The sequence below is a fragment of the Manis pentadactyla genome, chromosome 7, assembly GCF_030020395.1.
Source record: "Manis pentadactyla isolate mManPen7 chromosome 7, mManPen7.hap1, whole genome shotgun sequence".
Classification (NCBI taxonomy): domain Eukaryota; kingdom Metazoa; phylum Chordata; class Mammalia; order Pholidota; family Manidae; genus Manis; species Manis pentadactyla.
The window spans coordinates 144,960,865-144,982,518 of NC_080025.1; the positions used below are offsets into that span (position 1 = coordinate 144,960,865).

Sequence of the window (21,654 nt, forward strand, 5' to 3'; positions counted from 1 at the left end):
CCCCAAACTAGCACAGCGTCATGTCTGCTGCATTCTACTGGTTAAAGTGAATCACAGGACTAGCCAAGATACATGGAAAGGTGACAATACAGTAACATGAATACCAGCAGGCATTATTCATTGAGGGTCACCAATGTAACAGACTACCTTCCCCCCCTTTATTAGCTGTACAGGCTAACACCCTGCTATATGACTTCAAGCATGCTATTAATTCTCTAGGGCTCAGCTGTCTATAAAATGAGAGGTCAGAAAAAATGTTTTGGGACTTCTCATCTATTTTTAATATTCTGTAACTAAGTATGTAAGTCCAATAAGAGAAAAACTTGGCCATACTAAACAAATACTTCAGAACTATTCAGTGATGAGAGTTTAAAGGTAAAGAATATGGTTATTCTTTAAATGTTTCAGTGTTATTTTATATACAACTGGATGCTTACTCCAAACACATGGTGCATGTCATTAGGACCCAAAGATCAGGAAATCAATGAAGTTTTTTCTTTCTAGGCTTCACTAAAAGATGGAATTAAGAACAAAACTACAAAGACTTCACTATGATCCTCTACTATGTTGCTTCTCATGTAAATGGATTACACTGACATGTAAAGATTAAAAGTGACCCAGTATAAGACATATGAAATCATTTTAAAACCACCTAATAGTATCTCATTAGGGAGACTTACTATAAAACCATGGTCAGCAGAGTTGTAACAGAAAAAGATCACTACAACAGCATTCAGAAGTTTGGGTAATGAGAACTTCTTAAATGATTCTGTAATAACATTACTACATATACAGCTTCTAGGGAATTGCTTTGGCTGTTTGTCGTGTGTTACTCATAATAAGAAACAGTCTATCGAGGTTTCTGCTGACCTAGCTTTTTAATCTTCTTTTTCTCTTTATTAGGGACAGCTGTACTGAAAGGAAATCTTTATCACCCACCCCATCCCCAGTAACTACTACATTATTTTATGCCAGGGCATTTTTAGAGTGAGTTCGGCATCTCATCATGTGTCCGTCACTAACAAGTTCTATGACATCAGGCGAACACTTGGCTGGTGATCATTGATGATAGTGGCAATACAGTAATAGTAAAGTCTTATACAGAGCCTCTTAATAACACTTGGGTTGTGTCAGACACTGTCCTAAATTCTACATATATATTAATCCACAACAATCCTAAACTAGGTGTGCTAGTGTGACCACTTTGCAGATGAGCCAATCAAGGCACAAAAAAGTAACTTTCCAAGGTCAAACAGCTCATCAGTAGGGGAACCTGGTCAGGAATTCAGACAATCTTGGCTCCAGAATCTGTGATGTCCTCAGAACTTGGTTTCCTCATTTTTAAAAGAAGACTATAGTTATATTTTAAAACTATGAAATATATAGTTTTATATATTTTAACTATTGGCTTTTTTTAATTGCATAGATGTACAAATATATACTCCTCAGAAATATTAATATTATGTATCCTTCCAAATCATTTTCTATGCAAGAAATATATACATAGTCTGGGTTTGTGTGCTCTTTACAAAACAGAGTTAGTACCAAACTTACTGCTTTGCAACTCTTGGAAAGCTTTTCCTCAAGTCAGCAAATGTGTCGTAGACATTCTCCCACTCTGGGACCCACAGATTCCCCTCTCCATCCTTACGAAAATCACACGGTCGTCCACTGATGGGTATTCCCATGCTGCCAACTTTTCTCTACCAGTTTTCTTTTCTCTGTTCCATGAGCATCTTTGCATATTTGTACTGGGAATACATTCTGATTTCCTTTCTCACTTTTATAGGCTTTCTTGGTCTCCCTTTCCCCCATCTCCTAAGAGTAATTAAGCATCTTAATGCTTCTATTATCTCCACACTCCATATTCTCAGTGATTTCAGGTAAATCACATCTTTAATCACCTCCCCAAATCTAGCTTCTAAACCCCAATCCTACATCTCAAAATATTCCAGGACATTTCTATCTTCTAGACACATATGCCAGAAATTTCAAAATTCTTCCTCAGCATTGACTGAAATCTCTTCTTTCCATCTACACTACCAACAGTCTGCCCTCTGCCTTGAGCACCTCTCACCTGGAATTACCTCTGTCTCGAGGTAACTCCTCTCCTAATGCTACCAGGGTGGTTTTCCTAAAATAGCCATCATCAAATCACCAAGTATTACAGACAGTACCTACACCAACTGTATAAAATGCTACCCAAAATACAAAGCAAGTTATGGTGTGGGGGGGATCATGGGGAAGACAGCGTAGCACAGAGAAGGCAAAGAGTGACTCTGTGGCATCTTACTATACTGATGGGCAGTGACTGCAATGGGGTATGGGGGGACACAACAATATGGGTGAATGTAGTAACCACATTGTTTTATCATGTGAAACCTTCGTAAGAGTGTATATCAATAATAGTAAAAAAAAATACAAAGCAAGTTAATAACATTCCTGTCCTCAGGAAGACTGCGAATATCTACTTTTATAACTTAAACTTAAACAATAAAGTAAAATAACCTGGGCATAAAGCAGAGGTTGAAGAGCTATTGCCCACTTGTGATCCACAGATTAAGCCTATACCACAAACTGTAGTCCCAAATAGTGTTTTAGATCTTAATTGAAAACACTTAAAAATCAAGAGATTTCACATAGAAATTCAAGTTTCCAGCCTCTGTTTAAAAAAACAGTATCTAGAAACATCTCACAGTCTCACATGCAACCACAAGCCAGAATTATCTATTGGCTGCATCTGAGCAAGGCATAAAGACTCCTAGGACTCTCCACGCTATGTTACTCACCATTTTCTCCCCAACCCTTGGTCTTAACTGTCAGCTGTTGTTCCAGATCTTACGAATTGTATGCAACTCATACCTACCTGTCCCTGTTTATAACCCCTGGACTATAAAATTCAAACTCATTACCTGGTATTGAAGGACCACCACAGCTTGACCCCAAACCCCACGTTAAGCCTGAGTTCTACAGCTACACTTACCAAAACACCTTCTAAGCTTCCCTCCTCAATAACTTTATTCACATGGCCACCTGGAACACTCTCACTTTATTCTCACACTACCTGGCTAATTCCTATCAATCCTTCAAAGTCTAGTTCAAGTACTGCTTCCTCCATATCTTTGTGGACCCCTTTTGGCCACAGTGAACCTTCTTTCAGAGTTGATTGTCCATCCCAGCGCATATTTAGCACTTGTATGCTCTTTGAGTAACATGCCAAATAAAAGATGAAAAGTTACAGGAGGAGTATTTCTTGGATTTAAACTAATTTCAGCATTTCTGCTATCACAAAACTGACAGCAGAAGCAAAGTCAAACAATTTTCCTATCTTTTACATGAGGCTTTTTCTAGAGAAAGTGCAAAAAGAGCTGTGTCATTCCCGCTTCCCTTGTGTTCTTAAGTCCTTCAAATTTTGCCAAGAGAGACTAACACTTCCAATTACAAACCCAAGATTGGTCTACTAAATTTTCACACTAACCACAAGCATACATTTATTTGAAGCCCATCAATCGGGGAGGAGGGGAGGGGAGGGGAGGGGAGGGGGGGGGGGAGGGAGGGAGGGAGGGAGGGAGGGAGGGAGGGAGGGAGGAAGGAAGGAAGGAAGGAAGGAAGGAAGGAAGGAAGGAAGGAAGGAAGGAAGGAAGGAAGGAAGGAAGGAAGGAAGGAGGGAAGGAGGGAAGGAGGGAAGGAGGGAAGGAGGGAAGGAGGGAAGGAGGGAAGGAGGGAAGGAGGGAAGGAAGGAAAATTCATTCTATGTAACTTTTAAAACTTAAAATAGACATTGCAGCAAAAAGTTTTTGAAGAGAGAAGGGATTACTCAGCTTGTTGAAATTAGAAGATGGACCAAAACAATAAAGAAAAAAGAAACACATACATGCTCTAACAGGAAAGTTTATTCTGTATCAGCTAAAAATTATGTCCAGTCCAAACATCTCATAGATCAAATACTTTATCATACCCTATCAAGGGTATCTCATACATCCCCACCAAGCCAGAGCAGAGAGAGAGCATCTAATGTTCTCTATAACTGGAAACTGACAGTTTTCATTTTGGAAGGTCAAACAAGTTTCATGGAAGCCCCCCAATCATAACTTGAAGTGGCTTAAGGATTTACGGTTGAACAATGCTATCTGCCCAGAGGAAACATGGCCTGCGAAACAACATGCAGTTTTACAAAAAGGGAGTGTGGGTAGGGCAATGTGTCTCGTCACCTTGCAAACTGACTACAAATCTGTCATGGTAGAATTAACTGAAATAGGAAAATGCATTAAATCACTGTTTTCAGAATGGGAAAATAAACTTCTGAAACTTTTAAATTTACATGGGAATCCATGTTTATCACGTATTAATAACCTATATAATGAATATAAATTGTACATTAGACTAAAAACATATTTTTAAAGACTAGAAATTCTATGAAAAGACCAACAGAACAAGAGCAAAATACAATGAGGTCAGGTTAAAGAACAAACACCTAACAGGTAAGAGAGGCTGCCATTCCTAGACTGGCTTTTCACGTAAATTAAAATATTTTGGCGCCCTTTAAGTGCCAGAGACCAGTAATTACCAAAAATTTCCATTTACCTAACTTCTTGAAAAATAAGAAAATTATCATAAAAATTATAAATTTGCATTATCTCAAAAAGTATGAATAACTGTGATTCAACTATACCTGTTGTTTCATGAAACTGCATATATTATAATGCTATATATATATATATATATATATTTTTTTTTTTTTTTTTTTTTTTTACTTATTTCAAGTTCACAGCTATGAAAATGAGAACTTTTCTTGGGGAAGGGTCTTACAAACATAGAAGAGCAACAATCACCTGCAGCAAAGCCAGCTGTTTGCTGATCTCTTACATGATATCACTGGTTGTGCCTGATTTTTCTTCAACAATAATGCTCCAGGTATCTTTCTAATAACAGTAATTGTACACTGAAAAGAAAGTGCTTCAGGGTATAAAGGGTTTGTTTAAAAGGGTCAAGGATAGTGCCTCAGAAATCCTATCCCCACCACCTGCTGCTTCTGTGCCACCCCTGCACCCACGTCATCCCTGACATCAAATTTATTGACTTGGTAAAAAATATGGTAGAATGTTTCTTTGGCTTCCCAATTTAGTAATATGACCATATATCTAAGGAAGAAAAATAAAATCAAAAACTTCAGGAAGACTTTCCTTAACATTACCAGAAACACAATTAGATCTCTAGTATGTGCCTACCCTGCGGCAGGAGCTTCTGCTTTTTCACCACTGGGAAGACCTGTACCTCTGATAAAGATGGTGAGCTACACCAAATAACGAAATAATTAACACAGTCCTTACTGTTAAGGAGAACTTTTAGACAAATGTAAATTTCACTGTTCCTCCTGATATTTGTACAAATAGGAAATCCCAATTTATGTACCTACTTTTCAAACTCTGCCTCTAAGATCAATAACTTCGGTTCAAAATTGTTGATATTAGGTAGTATGCATAATTTTAAAATAATAATAGAGTATAACCAGTAACTATATATCCAATGATTTTTAATGTGATAAAACATAAAAATTAACATGATGAAACAAGATAATTTACCTAATGATTAAAAATTCAAAAATTCAAACTCTCTACAGAAAGTGTAATTCAAACTCAGAAAAATTCAAACTCTGAGAAAATATAATAGCAGTGCATGGTGACATTTTTCTAATCCAAAGATAAATATACAAATTCACTTTTAAAATATAGTGCCTTCATACTGGATCTGTGGCATCTTATTACACTGATGGACAGTGACTGCACTGGGGTATGGGTGGGGACTTGACAATATGGGTAAATGTAGTAACCACATTGTTTTTTCATGTGAAACTTTCGTAAAAGTGTATATCAATCATACCTTAATTAAAAAAAAATATATATATATATATATATATATAGTGCTTTAAGTCATCTTCTCTAGTGTAAAACAACTCAGAGACCATGTAAACAACATGGACAAGTTAAAAACCTTTCATTAGTTCATTCCACTGCATTTCACAAAGAATATTAATTTTCACGTAATTATTTGCAATTCCATGTAATTGCAGTGTTTCCAAACCTAAGCTTCACTCCAACCAACTACAGGGTCTTTTCTGTGTTGAAAACATTACTATGTTGAAAATATTTCTCTTCGCTTTCCATTTCACATATTAGTTTCCATTTGTTGTAAAATAGATTCCATTCCCCTCCAAAGACACACCTAATTTTAAAGAATTCACTAAATAGTCTGGAACCACCAAAGTTACCACTGGATTTAATTTCCTATAAGGGATTCTGTGCCAGTTTTCAAATCTAAGAGAGGAAACATTCTTAAGACTTAGAATTGTTCTAAACATTTTCCAAAGTGTTGATGTTTGTATACTGTTAGAGTCATTCTGCGGAAACTTTCAAACTTCTTAAAGAGCTACTTTTTTCTTCATAATATGAGAGATGAAAATTAAAATAATTAAGTGGCAATACACTAAAACTTAACCTTTCTTCTGGTGCACACAAGAGCTGCACTAATACAAATGAGCTCATTTCAACCTCAGGGGAAGTGTGTGTGTGTGTGTGTGCCCGCACGCACGTATCTGTGCACGCGCACACACTTGCATGGGTATGGGTGAGGAGAGTGACAACACAGATAGGCCTATCCTTTCTAGACGAATAATTTAAAAGCAAATCTAAAACACATAACTGCCAAATTCATGTTCCAAAAGAAACCCAGTAGTGAAAATGGGAAGCAATCAAGTTAAAATTCTAACATGGTTTGCTTTCTGTTGCTTTAAAAGATAAAAAAAAAGTGTCTAAGAAGTTTAAAATTACTTAAAACTCCACCTTCCTTCTCCGCATGTCAGTAAATACGGTAATAATGGCATTTTATACCAGACATTATATTACAGTGCACTACATTACAATATAACCTTAACTCGGTATCACAAAGAAGCTAATGCAATAATGTATACATATCCTGTACTTGTTTACCTCACGATTTGTTGTAGCTAGGTAAGAACTGGCAATAAAATATGGAGGCAAGTTGAAGGGCCTGAATCATTTCCACAGTAAAAGGACAGCAAGGCCAAAAAGAACACATCCTGTCGAGGGCTTCGTGGGTCTCTCACAACCCTGCTCTGCTTCACTGACACTACTATTTTTACTCTGTATCACCAAACGTGACAATAACATTACTCGATGAATGCGCCCGAACAAAACCTGACTCTCCATGAATCTGCTGCTTTCCCCCTGCGTCCCAGTACACCCTTCCACTACCAACTGCTCAACGAGAGGATCATAGAACGAAATGAGTACGCGATACACGCCATTCCACAACTTGGGAAGAGATTCACGGGTCTTGCACAGCACCCTCCAGAGCCTCGAGAGCTGAGCACTAAAACAGGTTTCTTAATTTCCAAAGTTGCCGTAGAACCATTTTGTCGAAAGACACCTCTGGCAACCGTATAACCTGGGGGTACACAGTCCTAGCGCACGGCCCCGACACAAACGAAAGCTAGTCCTGAGCCGGGGAAGCTCGGAGCGACTCTTCACGGCACTGCGCAGCCTTTACATCCGCACCCGCTCCGAGGAGACATGCCCTCCGCGACCGGCTGGTGCGGCCACACCGGCTACTCTCCCAAACTTCGCGCACGCTACGCTCGGGCCGCGGCTCCCCCGGCAGGGCTGCTCGGGGCCGGGCCGGCGGCTGGGTGGGGGAGGGGAGAAAGAACTCAAACGACTTCCTAACATATCATCAGAGAACCAAAGCGGAGGCTCGGGAGCACGAAAAGTTAAAGGCGCAACTGGCTGACAAAGAGGAGCAGCACCGGCTCTCTCCGTCCGCCTCTGCCCGCCGCAGACCACCTGGCCGGCGTTTGACAGCTCCGCCCGCGTCCCGGCGCCGGCCGCCGCGCAGCTGACAATAAACCGGCCCTGGACCCCTAGACGTGCCCGCGTTCGCTTTTAAATGGCCCGGCTGGGCCGGGAGGAGTCGGCCAGAAATTTCTCCATTTAAGAGAAGCACCCAGGACGCACGGCGCGAGGGTCAAACTAAAAAGTAAAGTGCGGGAGCGGCGGCGCGGGCCAGGGAGCCGGCGGGGCGGCGGGCGTGCGGGCGCGGGGAGGCCGGCGGGCGGCGTGGGGCGGGTGGCGGGCGCCCGGGGCCGAGACGCGCGGCCGGCGCCCCACCCCCACCCCGCGGGGGCGACCGGGGGCGCGCGGGGGCCGCGGGGCCGGCGCGCGGTGACAGCTCCGGCCCGGCGCCGCCGCTGGCTCCCGGCCTGGCTCGCTCACACTCAACTTACTTCTTTCTGGCTCTCTGGAAAGGGGAAGCGCCATCTTTGCGAGGCCGGCCCCGAGGTCTTTTGTCTGCGGCTGCGGGGCTCGGGGCCGGGGCTCCCGGCTCCTCGGGGGGGGGTGGCGGCGGCTGCGGCTGCTCCGCGCTCTTGTCCTCCTCCGACGACATCCTAGTCACCAGGAAAGACGCATGGATCCCTGTCCTCCTCCTGGGGTGCTCCTCCCGCCGCCGCCGCCGCCGCGGCCGCCGCCGCCGCTGCTGCTCGGGTTCCTCCTCCCCGGCTCAGCCTCTCGCATTTCCCGCAGCCCCGGGAGCAGCAGCAGGTACCGGGAGAGGCGGCAACATGGAGCGAGCAGGACACGCACTCACACACATACGCGCGGGCGCGCGCACTCGGCGCGCAGGGGCCGGGCGGGGGGCGGGGGGCCGCGGGCGGGGCGGGCGGGGAGGGAGGGGCCGGCGGCGGGCGGGGAGGTGCGGGCGGCAGGCGGGGCGGGGGCCGGGCGGTGCGGGGCGCGGGGCGGGGCGCGCGTGAGGGGCGCCGCGGGTCCCGCCCTGCCCCTCCCCCAGCCGCCGCGGCGGGGCGGAGCGCGGGGCCGCGGCGCGAGGGCGGCGGGTCGCGGGCCGCGTCAGCCCGGGCGGCGGCGGCGAAGTTTTGACAGCTGCTCCAGTTGTTGTGGGTTCCGGGCTGCGCGAGCGCCAGCCCCTCAGCGCCCGCGCTCCGGGCCAGGAGGAGGAAGTTTTGCGGGTGTGCGTGTGCCACACAGAGGCGCACACTCACGGCCGTGGCCGTCGCGCGAGGGCCGCACCGGGTCTCCCCCGGGCGCCCCGCACCACAGACCTCTCAAACTCGCCGCCGTCTCGCCCACACACAGCCGCCGCGACGCCCCCGCCCCCTCCCCTCCCCCACTGCTCGGCCCCGCCGCCCCCCGCGCGCCACCGCTGCCACTCACAGGGCTCGCTCCGCGCATGCGCCGCCCGCGGACGCGCCGCCGCCGCTGACCTCACCGCCCCTCCCCCGCCCCCGCTCCCTCCTCCTCTGACGCTGCGACCCCGCCGCGCCGAGACTCCGGCTCCGGCTCGGGAGAGGGCCAAGCTGCGGACCGGAATCCGGGATCGGGGCCAGGGAGTGCGCGGCGGAGGCGAGCGAGAGGCTGTGGCGCTCCCGGGACGCCGGGCGGCGGGGCTCGTGCTGCCCGCGCCCCGCACGACCTGTGCCCCGCGCTCCCCTCCCGCGCGTGGACCGGAGCCCCAGGGGACTTGGGGCTGACGCTCCGCGTGCTGTCGTTTTAATGCGAGTCTATGGAGAAAAAGAAATGGAGTGCAACTTGGTTGCAACGCGATGCTAGTGATAGTTTCGTTATGAGGACTCTTAAAATGATTCAGAAAAGCATACAAAGCCGTCAGGCAAAAAGAACGATGCTGTTTTGAGAACCAAAACGCTGGTTAAAACAAGAAAAGCCCGGCAACTTGATTGTAACGTCCAGTGTGTCGTGATGAAGAGACCAAAATCGAAGTATTTCTAAGCCACCTCTCACAGTACCTGAAAATGACAAAAGAAAAGGGGCTAGAATTGGAAATCTGACATACGCACTTTCTCGCGAAGGACAGTTACAAATGTGGAAGTCTGGATTTATTTTTTTACTCTAGTAGGGAGCTAACACTTCGACAAAGCGCCGTTCTGTGCTTTCCTACTGGTTAGTGTATGGGAATGAAAAAATAGATTTGAATTGGGAAATACTAAGACATCAACCATTTGCAAAACGATTGGGGTAACCTATCATTTTATAGGCATATACCTTGGCCAGACGCACTGGGCACTTTCTGATTATGATACTTTTCAATCCTCACAGCCCAGTTTCAGTATATGTTGTGTATGCTGGTTTTTCCAGCTATGTTGTTTGCCTGCCTTCCTCCCAAGACCCAGAATATAAACTTGTGTTTCCTATTTAGACAAAATACACAGTCTGATTTCCAGAGCTTATTCTGACTAAAACCATAGTTCTTTAAATGGCTGAAATGAAGTCTATTGTAAGATAGTTATTTGAATTCCTTGAGGGCTTCATCCCTACTGGCTTTTTCAGGTTTCTTAAATTTATAGCCTCGGGAATTGTGAGACTGGGGAGGGAGAAACTCACTTGGTAAATGCAAACTGAATTAAAAGTGTGATTATTATACATAGAAGTACAACATATACATGACTAATGATAAACTTACGAAGTGGTATATTTAAAACTTATTGCTCACCCTTTTACGTTACACACACACACATACACATTACACTTTTAAATAAAGTACACTCTCAAAAATTGGATTGCCTGATATAAATGTTTATGTGTTCATGAAGTGAAATTAGAAGTCATTTCCAACTGTTTTATATGCACAAAATTATCAGGATAATTTACTTAAGATACTTCTGAAGCACTTGGGAGAATTTAAGTGTCAGTATATGCAAACTGCAAGTCACTCCTACTGGAGAGAAGTTTTCAAAGGGAACAAATGGGAACTGAGAACAGAAAAGTGGGTAGAGTGACCAGAAAGGTGGAAATAGAGGTTTGTTCAGTAATGTTCCTGAAAAGATAAAAGATGATGAAGGTGAGCCCCACCTTATAACTCCAGTCTTCTGGCTATGGTGAGCAGACAGGTAGTTGGGGCCTGTTTTAAAAGGACTGACAGTAGGCTGTTTGGCATCAAGTTGTCGTGGGCAGAGCAAATAAAATATAACCCAGGATGCAGAGGAAGGATTAAGGAATACATGTCAATATAAATAAAGGTTTTCCAAAGGTTTGTCCATCTGTTATGCAAATTACACAGCTCTGAAACCACCATGGCAGGCTCGAGTATCTGGAAGGATCAAACAACAACAAAAAATTAGAATGTCTGCTTTCTAATAAGTATATGTGTTAAATATGCATTTTAAAAATATGGTAGATACGCAGCAAAGTGTTAAGGGCAACCATCTCTGAAGGTTTAGATCACAGGGACTTTCTATAATATTTTAATCTTTTACAACACATGCAGTATAATCAGAAATGTGTATTAAATATTTAGAATGAGGGTGACAGATCTCCAACAAAGAAAAAGCAACGTCTCATGAAACTAAGCAAATGAGATTCTCAAAGGGTCTAGCAAACAGGTGACAGTGAATAACAATCCATGGTACAATACCATTCTTACTAATCAAAGGCCTTTAAATGTCAGTGATGTGGTCTTTATTTAGAGTGCATCTCTTCTGCTTTGTTTTAGCAAATGTAAAGATATTTATTAGGTTCTCCGATACCTTTACTACTAATGGTTGTCCCTCTCTTGTTGCTCTCCCATAAAGCTTTAAATTCTAAAGGGTTTTTAGGAACCAAACTTTTACAGTTGTGGAAGGACCACTGAAAACTTAAATTCCAGATCTTATCATTTCTGTGCTCATATATTTACAAAACTTTACATATTTTTACTTTAAAAGTTATACTTAAAAAGTTGTAGTCATAAGGCTGTCCATTTTTGTCCTTCATTTTTCAGCTTGAAAAATGTTTTTAGAATTTCAATCACTTAAAATTAGTTCATATAATTTAGTCCATGGTAAAATTTTAGCTTTAAAAATTCATATTGCTTATGTAAATTATTTTGTAATGCACACCATGTACCTATGACAGAAAAAGCAAAGGAAGAAACAGAATGAAATAAACCAAATAATCATCTTCAAAAATACTTTGTGTGTATGAGGGTATGGGGCATAAGTAGATGCTCTGCAGCTCATTTTATATAGATATGAATCTTGCCCTCTAGGGATCTATACTTTAAGCCTGGTATTACTTAACAAGATAAACACAAAAAGGGCAAGCAGGCAACTGAAAAATAAACATGGAAAAACGTACAAATAGAAAGATTAAATATTTACATCCATTGTGTGCAAGACCATAGTTTTAAAAGAAGTGCATCTGGGGATTCACGGGGAAGGGCAGGGGTGGGAGAAGTCAGCAACAGTGATGTCTATTCAGAAGATGCATAGAAAACATTCTGCCAGCAAGTGTTAGCAACTTCTAGAAACTCTTCCCACCCCCACCTCACACTTTATTATGTTCCTCTCCTTTACGGATATACAAGACTACTGTATTAGATACCTAGGGCCGCTGCAAAAGATTATCACAAACCAGATGGCTTAAAACAAACAAATGCATTCTCCCACAGTTCTGGTAGCTAGAAGTCCAAAATCAAGGAATTGCAGGGGTGGTTCCTTGTGGTAGACTGAGCAAGAATCCGTTCCATGCCTCTCTCACCGTCTAGTGGTTGCTCACAGTCCTTGGCCTATGGAGGCATCACTCCAGTCTGTGCCTTCATCACTCCTTGGCCATCCTCCCTGTGCGTCTATGTCCTCACACATCCCTGTGTGTGTGTCTTTCCTCTTGCCAGGATACCAGTCCTACTGGATTAAGGATCCACCCTACACCAGTAAGACCTCATCCTAATTAATTACATCTGCAGCAACCCCATAAGATCATGTTCTGAGGTTCCAGGAAAGATGTGAACAGTTGGGGGATAACATTTAACCCACTAGAACTACCAAACAGCCTGCGTTGATGCCTACCCATCTTAGCAGATCAAAATATATATTGTTAGAAAATATACACAATAGATTAACTGCATGCAAACTCATCTTCACACACATAAAAAAGTATCTACATTTATTTCACACCTAATCAATTTATCTGAAGAATAAATAAAACCAAAGTGAATTTAACAATGACAATGTCCACACAGTTAAAAAGGTAAAACTGAGATTCATAGTTCCTTTGATGGGTTAGTTTGATCTATGTAAAGGTAGGCCCAAAATGTTCAGTCCAAAATGTACTGTTTGGAGCCTGTTTTATGAGGCTGTCATTAAGGGTCAATGATCAGATCCTCGCTTTCCCCTGTGCTATGTGGTCAAGCAGGTGAGGATTTCACCACATAAAAGTATATACTTGTACAATGGAAATGGAACCCACAGTCCCATTCAGCACCCAAGTTGAAGTCTAAATTCCTTGGCATGGCTCCCCAGGACTTGGAGAGCCTGGGCCACGCTCCAACCAAAGCTCACACCTGCTTCCCTCCCTTCCTCCTGGCCCAGAGTGCCAGCCCCTCCAAAAGTGAGACAACTACAGACTTCATCAGGCTGACAGCCCACCCCCTTCCCAGCTGGCCACTTCCTACTTCTTTACACTTCACATCCATCCCTGACCACTGCTCTCTCCCTGGGACAGTGGTTATGGCCCCGGATGCTTCTGTGACGCCGTCCTTCCCCCCTCACAGTGCTCAGCCTGTAATGAATTGCCTATTACCCTGAGCCCAGTGGAGACAGCTGTAGTTGTTTGCCTTCTTTACCTTTTATTTCTATGATTCAGCAACAGCACAATTAATAGTTGTAGAATAGTGAAATAAATGGGAGAAAGTAGGTTAAGTGTAAGAAAAGCTAAGATGATCCTTTACAGGGGAGTGTTTCTCTTTTAAAAAAAGAACCTATAAACTATACATGCATGCATACTTTGCTACATTTTGTATTGGTTGTTACACCTTACATATGTATAAAGTAACAGGCAAGTCATCTTTGCCCTCCAGAACCAACATTCGTTATGTGACACTCTTTCAGAAGCCTGTGTCTGATGGAGTCTCCCAAATCAAGAGATCAAAATAGTTGTCCATAGTGTTCAGACAACATCTCCTTAGAAATATTTATCTCAGTCAAGATAATGTTAAGGGAAAAACAGTTATGAATAGCATATACAATATGTATCATACAATCCACTTACATAAAACTGTGTGTACAGCCACACTAGCTATGCAAACATATGTGTGTAAAGTAATGATGTTCATCAAAATGCAAACAGTGATTTTCTCTGAGCTGAGATTCCAAAAGGCACTTAGTATCTATTTTTCTCTTTAACTTTTATAATGAATAGCTATCATTTTTACAAAAGCAATCAACTCATTTTTCAAAAGAAAATTTCTTTCTCCAAAATTCTCCTTTTTAGCCTTAATTATATTTAACTTTCACTGTGATTTTTTCACCTTTGTTTCTTGCTATCATCTGGTCTGTGGAAATATTAAAATAATGCCCACCATATAATCATGACTCCTGACAGGTATAATCAGCTTCAGAGTTTTTTTTCCTTAAGGACATTCACTATGAAACTAAGTAAAAAGGATTTTTCCAAATGAAACTGAATGAGAGTGATCTTTCCCCTAATCTTATTCATCACTTCCAGCTGGGCTCTGCCTAACACCTATGGAAGTTGTATTCATTTAGTACAAGTCTCTTTTCTCCATTGATTTCTATGTTTCTGTCACCTTTATATTCTCCATTACACTGAACATAAAGGATCCTCAATAAACATTTGTTAAACTAAAAATAAAAAAAAAAAATACAGTAGTAGGGACCACAATAGTACCAAACCCTGTATATACTGTATTTCTTCCCATACCTACATACGTACCAATGGTTTAATTCACAAATTAGGCACAAGAAGAGGTGAAAATGATAACTAATGAAAATAGAACAATTATAACAATATATTGTAATAAAAGTGATGTGAATGTGGTCTGTCTAAAAATATCTTACTGTACCACACTCACCCATCTTGTGATGCTGTGAGAAGACAGAGTGATGGCATGAAGTGAGGGTGACGTGGGCATGGTGGTGTAGCGCCAGGTGGCTATGGACATTCTGACTGTTCATCAGAAGGAGGGTCATCTGCGTCCGGATGGCAGTAACCACAGAAACCAAGTGTGAGGAAGGGAATAAAGCATGCTGCTGTACTCCAGTAGGTTCCATGGGAGGACAGGAGGGAGCCGGAGAGGGAGGGAAAGAGAGAACAGGAAGGCACATGAAATCTAAGGGCCAAGGGTAAGAGTGGGAGGGCCCTAGCTCCCCTCACTCTGGCTGCTACCTTCCCTACCACCGGAGGCTGGCCATTTTCACACCTCTGTGTCCATTTCTATTAGTCTGTCTGTAGGTTGTCTGCATCTTTCCCTCCCTTGCCTTGACCTGCCTTTGCCAGCTGGGTGGCATCGCTGTCACTGGGAGAAGTTGCTGCACACAGTGCCGCCTCACATACCTGCGACCTGAAAGACAGAGAGGCCAACAGACACCTTAAGGAACGTGAAGAACAGCACGGAGGATACACTGGCCCTAGGGGCACAGGGGCAGATAACAAAACATGCAAGTATTGCACCGTACTGCACAAGAAAGCAAAACAAAACAGATTCCCTCAACAACGAAAAACAACGCAGGGGCCACCACTTCATCAAGAATCTAAGTGGGCAGAGAAATTCACCTATTTCCTCTCCCTGTCCCGAAGTTTAAATGAAACTCTGGGGCCTAGCACAGGCCTGTGTCCCTCATCTGCTGGACCGCCAGGCCTGACCTCTGTCTGCCCCCCTGCAGGGCCTCCCAAACCAGCCATCCTTCTGTCACCTCACCGCCTGCCCTGGTGCCACGTGCCACTCTGTGCCTTCATCGGGCTAAGATCTGCCCCTGCTACCAAGCTTCAGAGGCCCCAGGGGCTCCTTTCCGGATCAGTGCGCGGGGGACCTGCGGACTGCGCCCTCGGCAGAGCGTCCCTGCCCCGCGCCTGGAGCGCCTGCTTTTCCGCACTCCGGCTGGTCGGCCTTCGGTGGCTTCCCGCACCGACCCCTTGCGGAGCCCCAGAGGCCGCTGTCCGCGGCGCCGCTGCCGCCGCTCCTCGCGCGGCCTGGACCCAGCGGGCGCCGGGCTCGCGGCCGTCCATGGGCAGCAGGGCCCCTTCGGCGCTGGAGCTACGCGAGCGTCGGGGCCCGGGGAGTCGGCCGGCAGGGGACAGGCCTCCGCTCGGCAGCCTGGCAGCGGCGCGGGCGCGGCCTTCGGGGCCTGCCGGCGGAGGCCCCGCGGGAGCAAGCCGAGCACCTGCTGCGGGCCGGCCCCGCGCGCCCCCAGCTCCGCACGCTGCCGCCCTGCCTGGCCGTCCGGGCCCCGGGCCCCCTGCGCGGTGATGAACACGCACGCTCCGGCCCAGGCGCACCATCTGCCCAGGCTGCTGGCCCGCGCGAGCACGTGGGGTGTGCGCCCCGCGAGGACGCGCGCCTGCCCCCGGGGCTGGGAGGCCCTGCGGCCAGGTGACTGGGGTGCTGGAGGGCGCTGGGGTGGCGCGCTTCGCTTGCGCCTTTCGTGCCGCCCGTCCACACGCGCCGGCCACTGCCCTGCCCTCCAGTCCTGCAGACCTAAATTTGAGAAAGGAAGTGAGAAACTGACGGAAGAGCAAGTAGCCTCGCTGGCCGTCAACGTGGCCTTGGTTTGGGGGGAAATCGACGACCCGGCCCTGACGCGGGCGCATGAGCACAGCCTCATGTTGGCTCAAGCCGGGTCCCCGCGAGATATGGTTTAGCTGAGTGGAGTGCTCGGCACACCTTTGATGACCTATCTGTTTCCTCCCCTGAAGCCGGGGAAGTGCCAGAAAGTGTACCAGCAAGGGCTGGGAGAGGACCTGGCCGTGGTGAGTGGGGATGCCCAGGCAGCCCTGCCCTCACCATGGTCCTCAGGGGGGCCACCACAAGGGGCTACGGGGTGCAGAGCAGGCTGCCTACCATGGCATTGATGCCTATTTCCAGTTGAGACAGGACCCCAGACTGCTTCCAGGGGCTGGGACCACCGAGATGGCTTTAGCAAAAAGCCTCTCAGAGGAAGGCACCAAACTGGAAGGGCCTAATGGTCCTGCCTTCCTAGCATTTGCCCAGGCGCTGCGGTCTCTTCCTGAAACCTTGGCAGAGAATGCGGGCTTAGCTGTCTCCGAGGTGATGGCAGAAATGAATGGCGCTCACCAAGCTGGGCACTTCCTAGTAGGAGTGAGAGTCGAAGGGATAATAAACGTGACCCAAGAAGAAGTGGGGGGCACCCTGCTAGCCAGAGCTCAGGGACTAGGAGCTGCAGCTGGTGTGGCCCTACAGCTCATGACTGTAGATGAGATTGTGATGGCCAAGAAAAGTCCCACACATCAGCAGGACTTGAATCCTGATCCTAAGAAGGCAAAGGAACGCCCATCTCCTGTGGAAAAGAGAGTTCTTAGAACAAACAGCCACATCCTCAATAAAATGGAGATTGCCAAGACACAATCCCCCTTAAAATGAGCATTTGCCTATTTATTCCCTCCATGTACGGTTCTATTAGAGTTAGCCGCTTTTGGTAAAAACAACATAAAGGGCCAGATGATAGAAGGCCGTTCCACTGATTTACTTCCTTTCAGGCTCTTGGTTTTTGTTTTTGTTTTTGTTTTTTATTTCCTATTTACCTCCATCAGATTCTGCCCCTTTCCTCCATTAAAAGCAGGATTCAATCCTATTCAAGATTTTTAAATTGAGCACCTGGGCTTTGGGGATGCAAAAAAAAAAAAAGTGTAGGAATCTCTTCCCAACGATTTGAGCTACCTCTGCATGATATTCTAATGTATGTGAATTTCCTTCCAGATGTCACATTAACAGTCTTAGATCTGAGAACATCAGTTCCAGTTTACAGAAGTGGCCACTCATTCCTGCTGTGATTATTTGGAAAAAGAAGATAATATTTTTTTAAGGCAAAAAAATGAAGAAAGAAAGGGAAATAAGCTGCCAGGCAGACATAAATACACACACACACACACACACACACACACACACATCCTTGGCATAGATAAGAACACACACCTTGGAACTGCACCAAGGTGGTTGTGTGCGTGGGGTAGGGTGGGGCACGTGGCACCAAGACATCCCAGGTGCTGGATACCCCTGGGCACTAAAGAGGGCATTTGGGCTGAGCTGGGAGCAGAGCAGCACACGTTACCTTTTACCAGCACACGTTAAAGCCTTTTCCACTTTAACCATCCAAATTGTTCTGCCTCTAGGAAGGAGCAGAACCTAGGGACAGACTCTAGGAGATGGGAAGCTGCACTCTCTTAGAACCATAAAAACAGAAAAGCTTCTTACATTTGGAGAGAGAACCAGACTCAAGAAATAAATGTCCTATCATGGAGCATATTAGCTGCAACAAAGCAAAACAAATTTGCAAAGATTCTTTGAAAACTTGGAAGAGGTGAAATCCTGAAAAGCTGTTAGTGAATAAAGATAGTAAATGGAAATGTATACAACGATGCTCATTATTACTAATTAAAGATATATAAAACATTCTTGATGTATCTTTTCTAGTTTTGTCTTCATTATTATATTTTAGTGAATATAATTAAATGCTTTCAGATTTCTCTCCAGCTCTCACAGTCCCAAATTCCATAATAGTGATGACGGATAAATATTTAACTTTTAAAACAGTTCAAAGCTGTTTTACTATATGTAAATTTTATTTACATATATGTAATTTTATTTAATCATCAAAACAAACTTAGAAGAAGCTTGGTTATCTCTGTTGCAGGAGACACAACTGAGCTTCAGAAAAATTAAGTGATTGGCAAAAGTTTCATAGTAAATAGAAGAGCGAAGCCATTCTCTTCTTTGTTGTTCTGTTGCCCCACTCATAAATTCCTGGGTTGGGATGTTTCAGAGAAATAACCCCTATGATTATGAAGAGAGTATGTCTCAAAATGGCCCTTTGAAAAATACAGTGTTTTTTTAATTACACAAAAGACTTTGTAAAAAAATGAAATAACCAAGATGGCCCCTGTTTGCAGAGAACATTCTATAGGCCCAAGCAAGACTTAGGTAGGCCAAACAATGTAACATAGTATATATTATGTGTCCCACACATTTGATACTCAAGGGGTTTCTTGAGAATTTATCTGGGGAAAAATATTGTAATACTTCATTAACATCTCCTTTTCCCTTAGAAACACACACACAACTGTATATACATAAATGCAAGTTAAAATGATCAAGGACAGCCTTACAAGGGACAAAGAAAGGTAACAACAGGCTTATGCTGAGAGCTTTAAAGGTAAAACACCAGACCCAAACTTGAAACTTGAAGACAGACACAGAGAAATCAGGTGGCCTGTGAGACATGCTGGGGAGGACCTTACACTCCAAGTCCCCAGATCATACTGGTTCTTATCTGTTCCAAGATTGGCTGGTCAGCTATTCAATTCTGTGAACTGCCGAGTATCCGTCAAATAAATCTCTCTGAAGAAGCCAGAGTTGGTTTCCCCTTGTTGAAATCGAAAGAGCATTAGCTGTTCTAGAAGGGAAGGTAACACACAGCAGCTAAGGTGACTGACATAGGCCTAGGAGAGGACCAGAATGGAGACGGTTGTAAGCTGGAAGCGCTCTGGGGTGGCGCGCCCTTCAGCACCAGCCGAGGGTCATCTCCTTCCCTGCAGCCTGCCTTCTAAGCTCTTGCTCAAAGTGTGATGCGTGAAGCAGCAGAGCACTACTCAGGAGCATGTTAGAAACCGGCATGTCAGCCCCCACCCCTACAGACTGGCTATGTCAGAATTTGCACGTTAACAAGATCCCAGTGATTAATATGCACCCCAATCATACTAAAGTTTGAGAAGTACTCATCTAAGTAATAGTCCCAATTAGCTCTATCTTGACTATGCTTAGAAATCAAGTATCCTCTTAATATAAATCAGTGTTCTGTTTAAGTGTCAAAATAAATGACTCAGACACTGTCTGGTTTCTTTTTTCCTACTGACTACGGAGAAGTTGGCCAGAATTTTACCTCAATTTTACTGGATCCAGATCCACTTTCAAGGTATAAGATCAAGGTCTCCTAGTACACAGGGTCTCAAGTTCTCCAAAGGCCCACACAGTTGGCTACATATTTCTCTTCCAAGATGTGCTTCTCTTCAACTCCCAGAGCAGCTGAATTTCATAAAACAATTCCTAAAGCACTTTCTCCATGAAACTTGCAGCTAGTGGACTTATCTGCTCTTCCATCCCAAATCCCTTCCAGCTCAGTGACGTTGTTTCAGCGGGCTCTGAGTTGATCTGGTAAGCAGAGCAAAGAAACAAGATGCGGAGAAAATGGGAGGAACATGACAGGTGCCTGGCTTGGGCTGAGCTGAGAACCACTCTGCATCTGGGCACGAGCAAGCATGGACCCAAGACTGGAACGCAGAAATACTGGAGTCTGAAGGGGAAGAAAAGCCGTTGATTCCAAACTGTGAAAAAGAAGGTAGAATCAAGAGGAAAGAGTTGTCAGTAGTTTGTTCCAGCCCTTGGTCTGCGTGGCCCTCTTCCCAACAATCCTTTCTGAAGAGAGCCCCTGATGACTGAGCTCTGCTTCCCAGGCCTACAAGCTGGAGGTCCCTTGAGTGCAGAGGCCAAAGGATAGAGAAAGTTAAGATTCCTGAGAGAACGCAGAAAACTCCAACACTAGGACATCTGAATGGGAGGAAAAGAGAATACCGAGGCTCAGGGACCCAACAATTTCATCAGTGAATAGCAGAACTAGTTTCAAGACTTGCTCCTACCCTGTCAGCTGCACTGACATTAATCACACATGTTCATACCTGCAGACCACTCCCATTTTTGCTCGAGCCTTTTGGGAATAGTGACCAACTGTTGATGCTTCGCCATGTGAGGGATGTGACATTGCTAGGTATTACTGATGGGTTATTTCCCACTGTGACTGAGTGGAACTTTCCCCTTGTGCTCGAGCAAGTTGTCCCTGTCGTGCTAAAATACCCAAAACTGCAGGAGACACAGAGGCCTCCGAATCTCTATAGTCCAAAGGCAGCGGGACCAAATTTTCTCCCAAATCATCACGCCCCCGCCATGTGCACACATGCTAAGATCCCCCTTCCTAACTGGGGTGGGAATGGGCGACATACCGGTGGGACCTCTGAGAGGGGCTGCCGCCACCCAGTGGGCTCTCAGGAGTGGGGTGAGGGCAAGGACAGCAGGCTGTCCAGGGAAGCTTGGGGCTCTGAGAACAGAGGATATTGTCTGCTTCCAGGCTGGAACTCTGGGGCCTCCACAAGTTCCTGGGGGGAAAGTACACGATGGAGCTGAAATGGCTGAGTGGGGAGGCAGAGAAGAAAGGGCCATTGGAGTCTTCTGTCAGGTTTCCCTGTGCGTTGAGAAAGAGATCAAGAGCCTACTTGGTTGAGGTCTGGGCCAATCAAGAAAAAACATGAAGGAACTAAATTTACCTGGAATTAACCTGATTTAGTATTTCACTATCAGGTGGAAAGGAAGCTGAAAGAAGAAGTACTGAGATCACCTAGTTATAGGAAGACATCTACACATATGTCCTACACACTGAGATCAGGACCTGAAAATTCAAACTCTCTACAAATGTGAAGACTGAATAAGCAATTCAGACACTGCCCTATGTGTGTCACCACCAGAGCCTGACATGGTTACTGCAGAGCTAAGTGAGAGAGACTAGATGCTGGTTAGCAAAACAATGGTTATCTTTTTGTAGTGCAGGAC

General features: G+C 45.1%; 2 protein-coding genes and 1 long non-coding RNA gene across 24 annotated transcripts in view; 2 read left to right on the top strand and 1 right to left on the bottom strand.

Annotated features, from left to right (window-relative positions):
* The window catches only part of LOC130684328 (uncharacterized), a 60,172-nt gene extending 57,686 nt beyond the window's left edge, over window positions 1-2,486 (top strand). The window contains exon 2 of the long non-coding RNA XR_008998585.1: window positions 2,356-2,486. This is a non-coding gene — a long non-coding RNA (uncharacterized LOC130684328). The remainder of the gene's footprint in view (window positions 1-2,355) is intronic.
* KMT2C (lysine methyltransferase 2C) overlaps window positions 1-8,683 on the bottom strand; it is a 295,862-nt gene extending 287,179 nt beyond the window's left edge. For 20 of the 22 annotated variants that reach the window (XM_036899485.2, XM_057504924.1, XM_036899506.2 and 17 more), the window contains exon 1: window positions 8,300-8,683. In XM_036899485.2, the coding sequence (XP_036755380.2) occupies window positions 8,300-8,460 (161 nt within the window). In that variant the 5' untranslated portion in view covers window positions 8,461-8,683. The remainder of the gene's footprint in view (window positions 1-8,299) is intronic. The other 2 variants (XM_036899507.2, XM_036899501.2) reach the window with 1 other exon arrangement.
* A 6,340-nt stretch (window positions 8,684-15,023) lies between these two features.
* Window positions 15,024-17,421, top strand: CCT8L2 (chaperonin containing TCP1 subunit 8 like 2). Its single transcript, XM_036899510.2, is given in 6 exon segments — window positions 15,024-15,166; window positions 15,707-16,213; window positions 16,314-16,519; window positions 16,522-16,788; window positions 16,791-16,847; window positions 16,850-17,421. Coding segments are annotated over 6 exon segments (1,752 nt in total).
* Window positions 17,422-21,654: the final 4,233 nt, after the last annotated feature.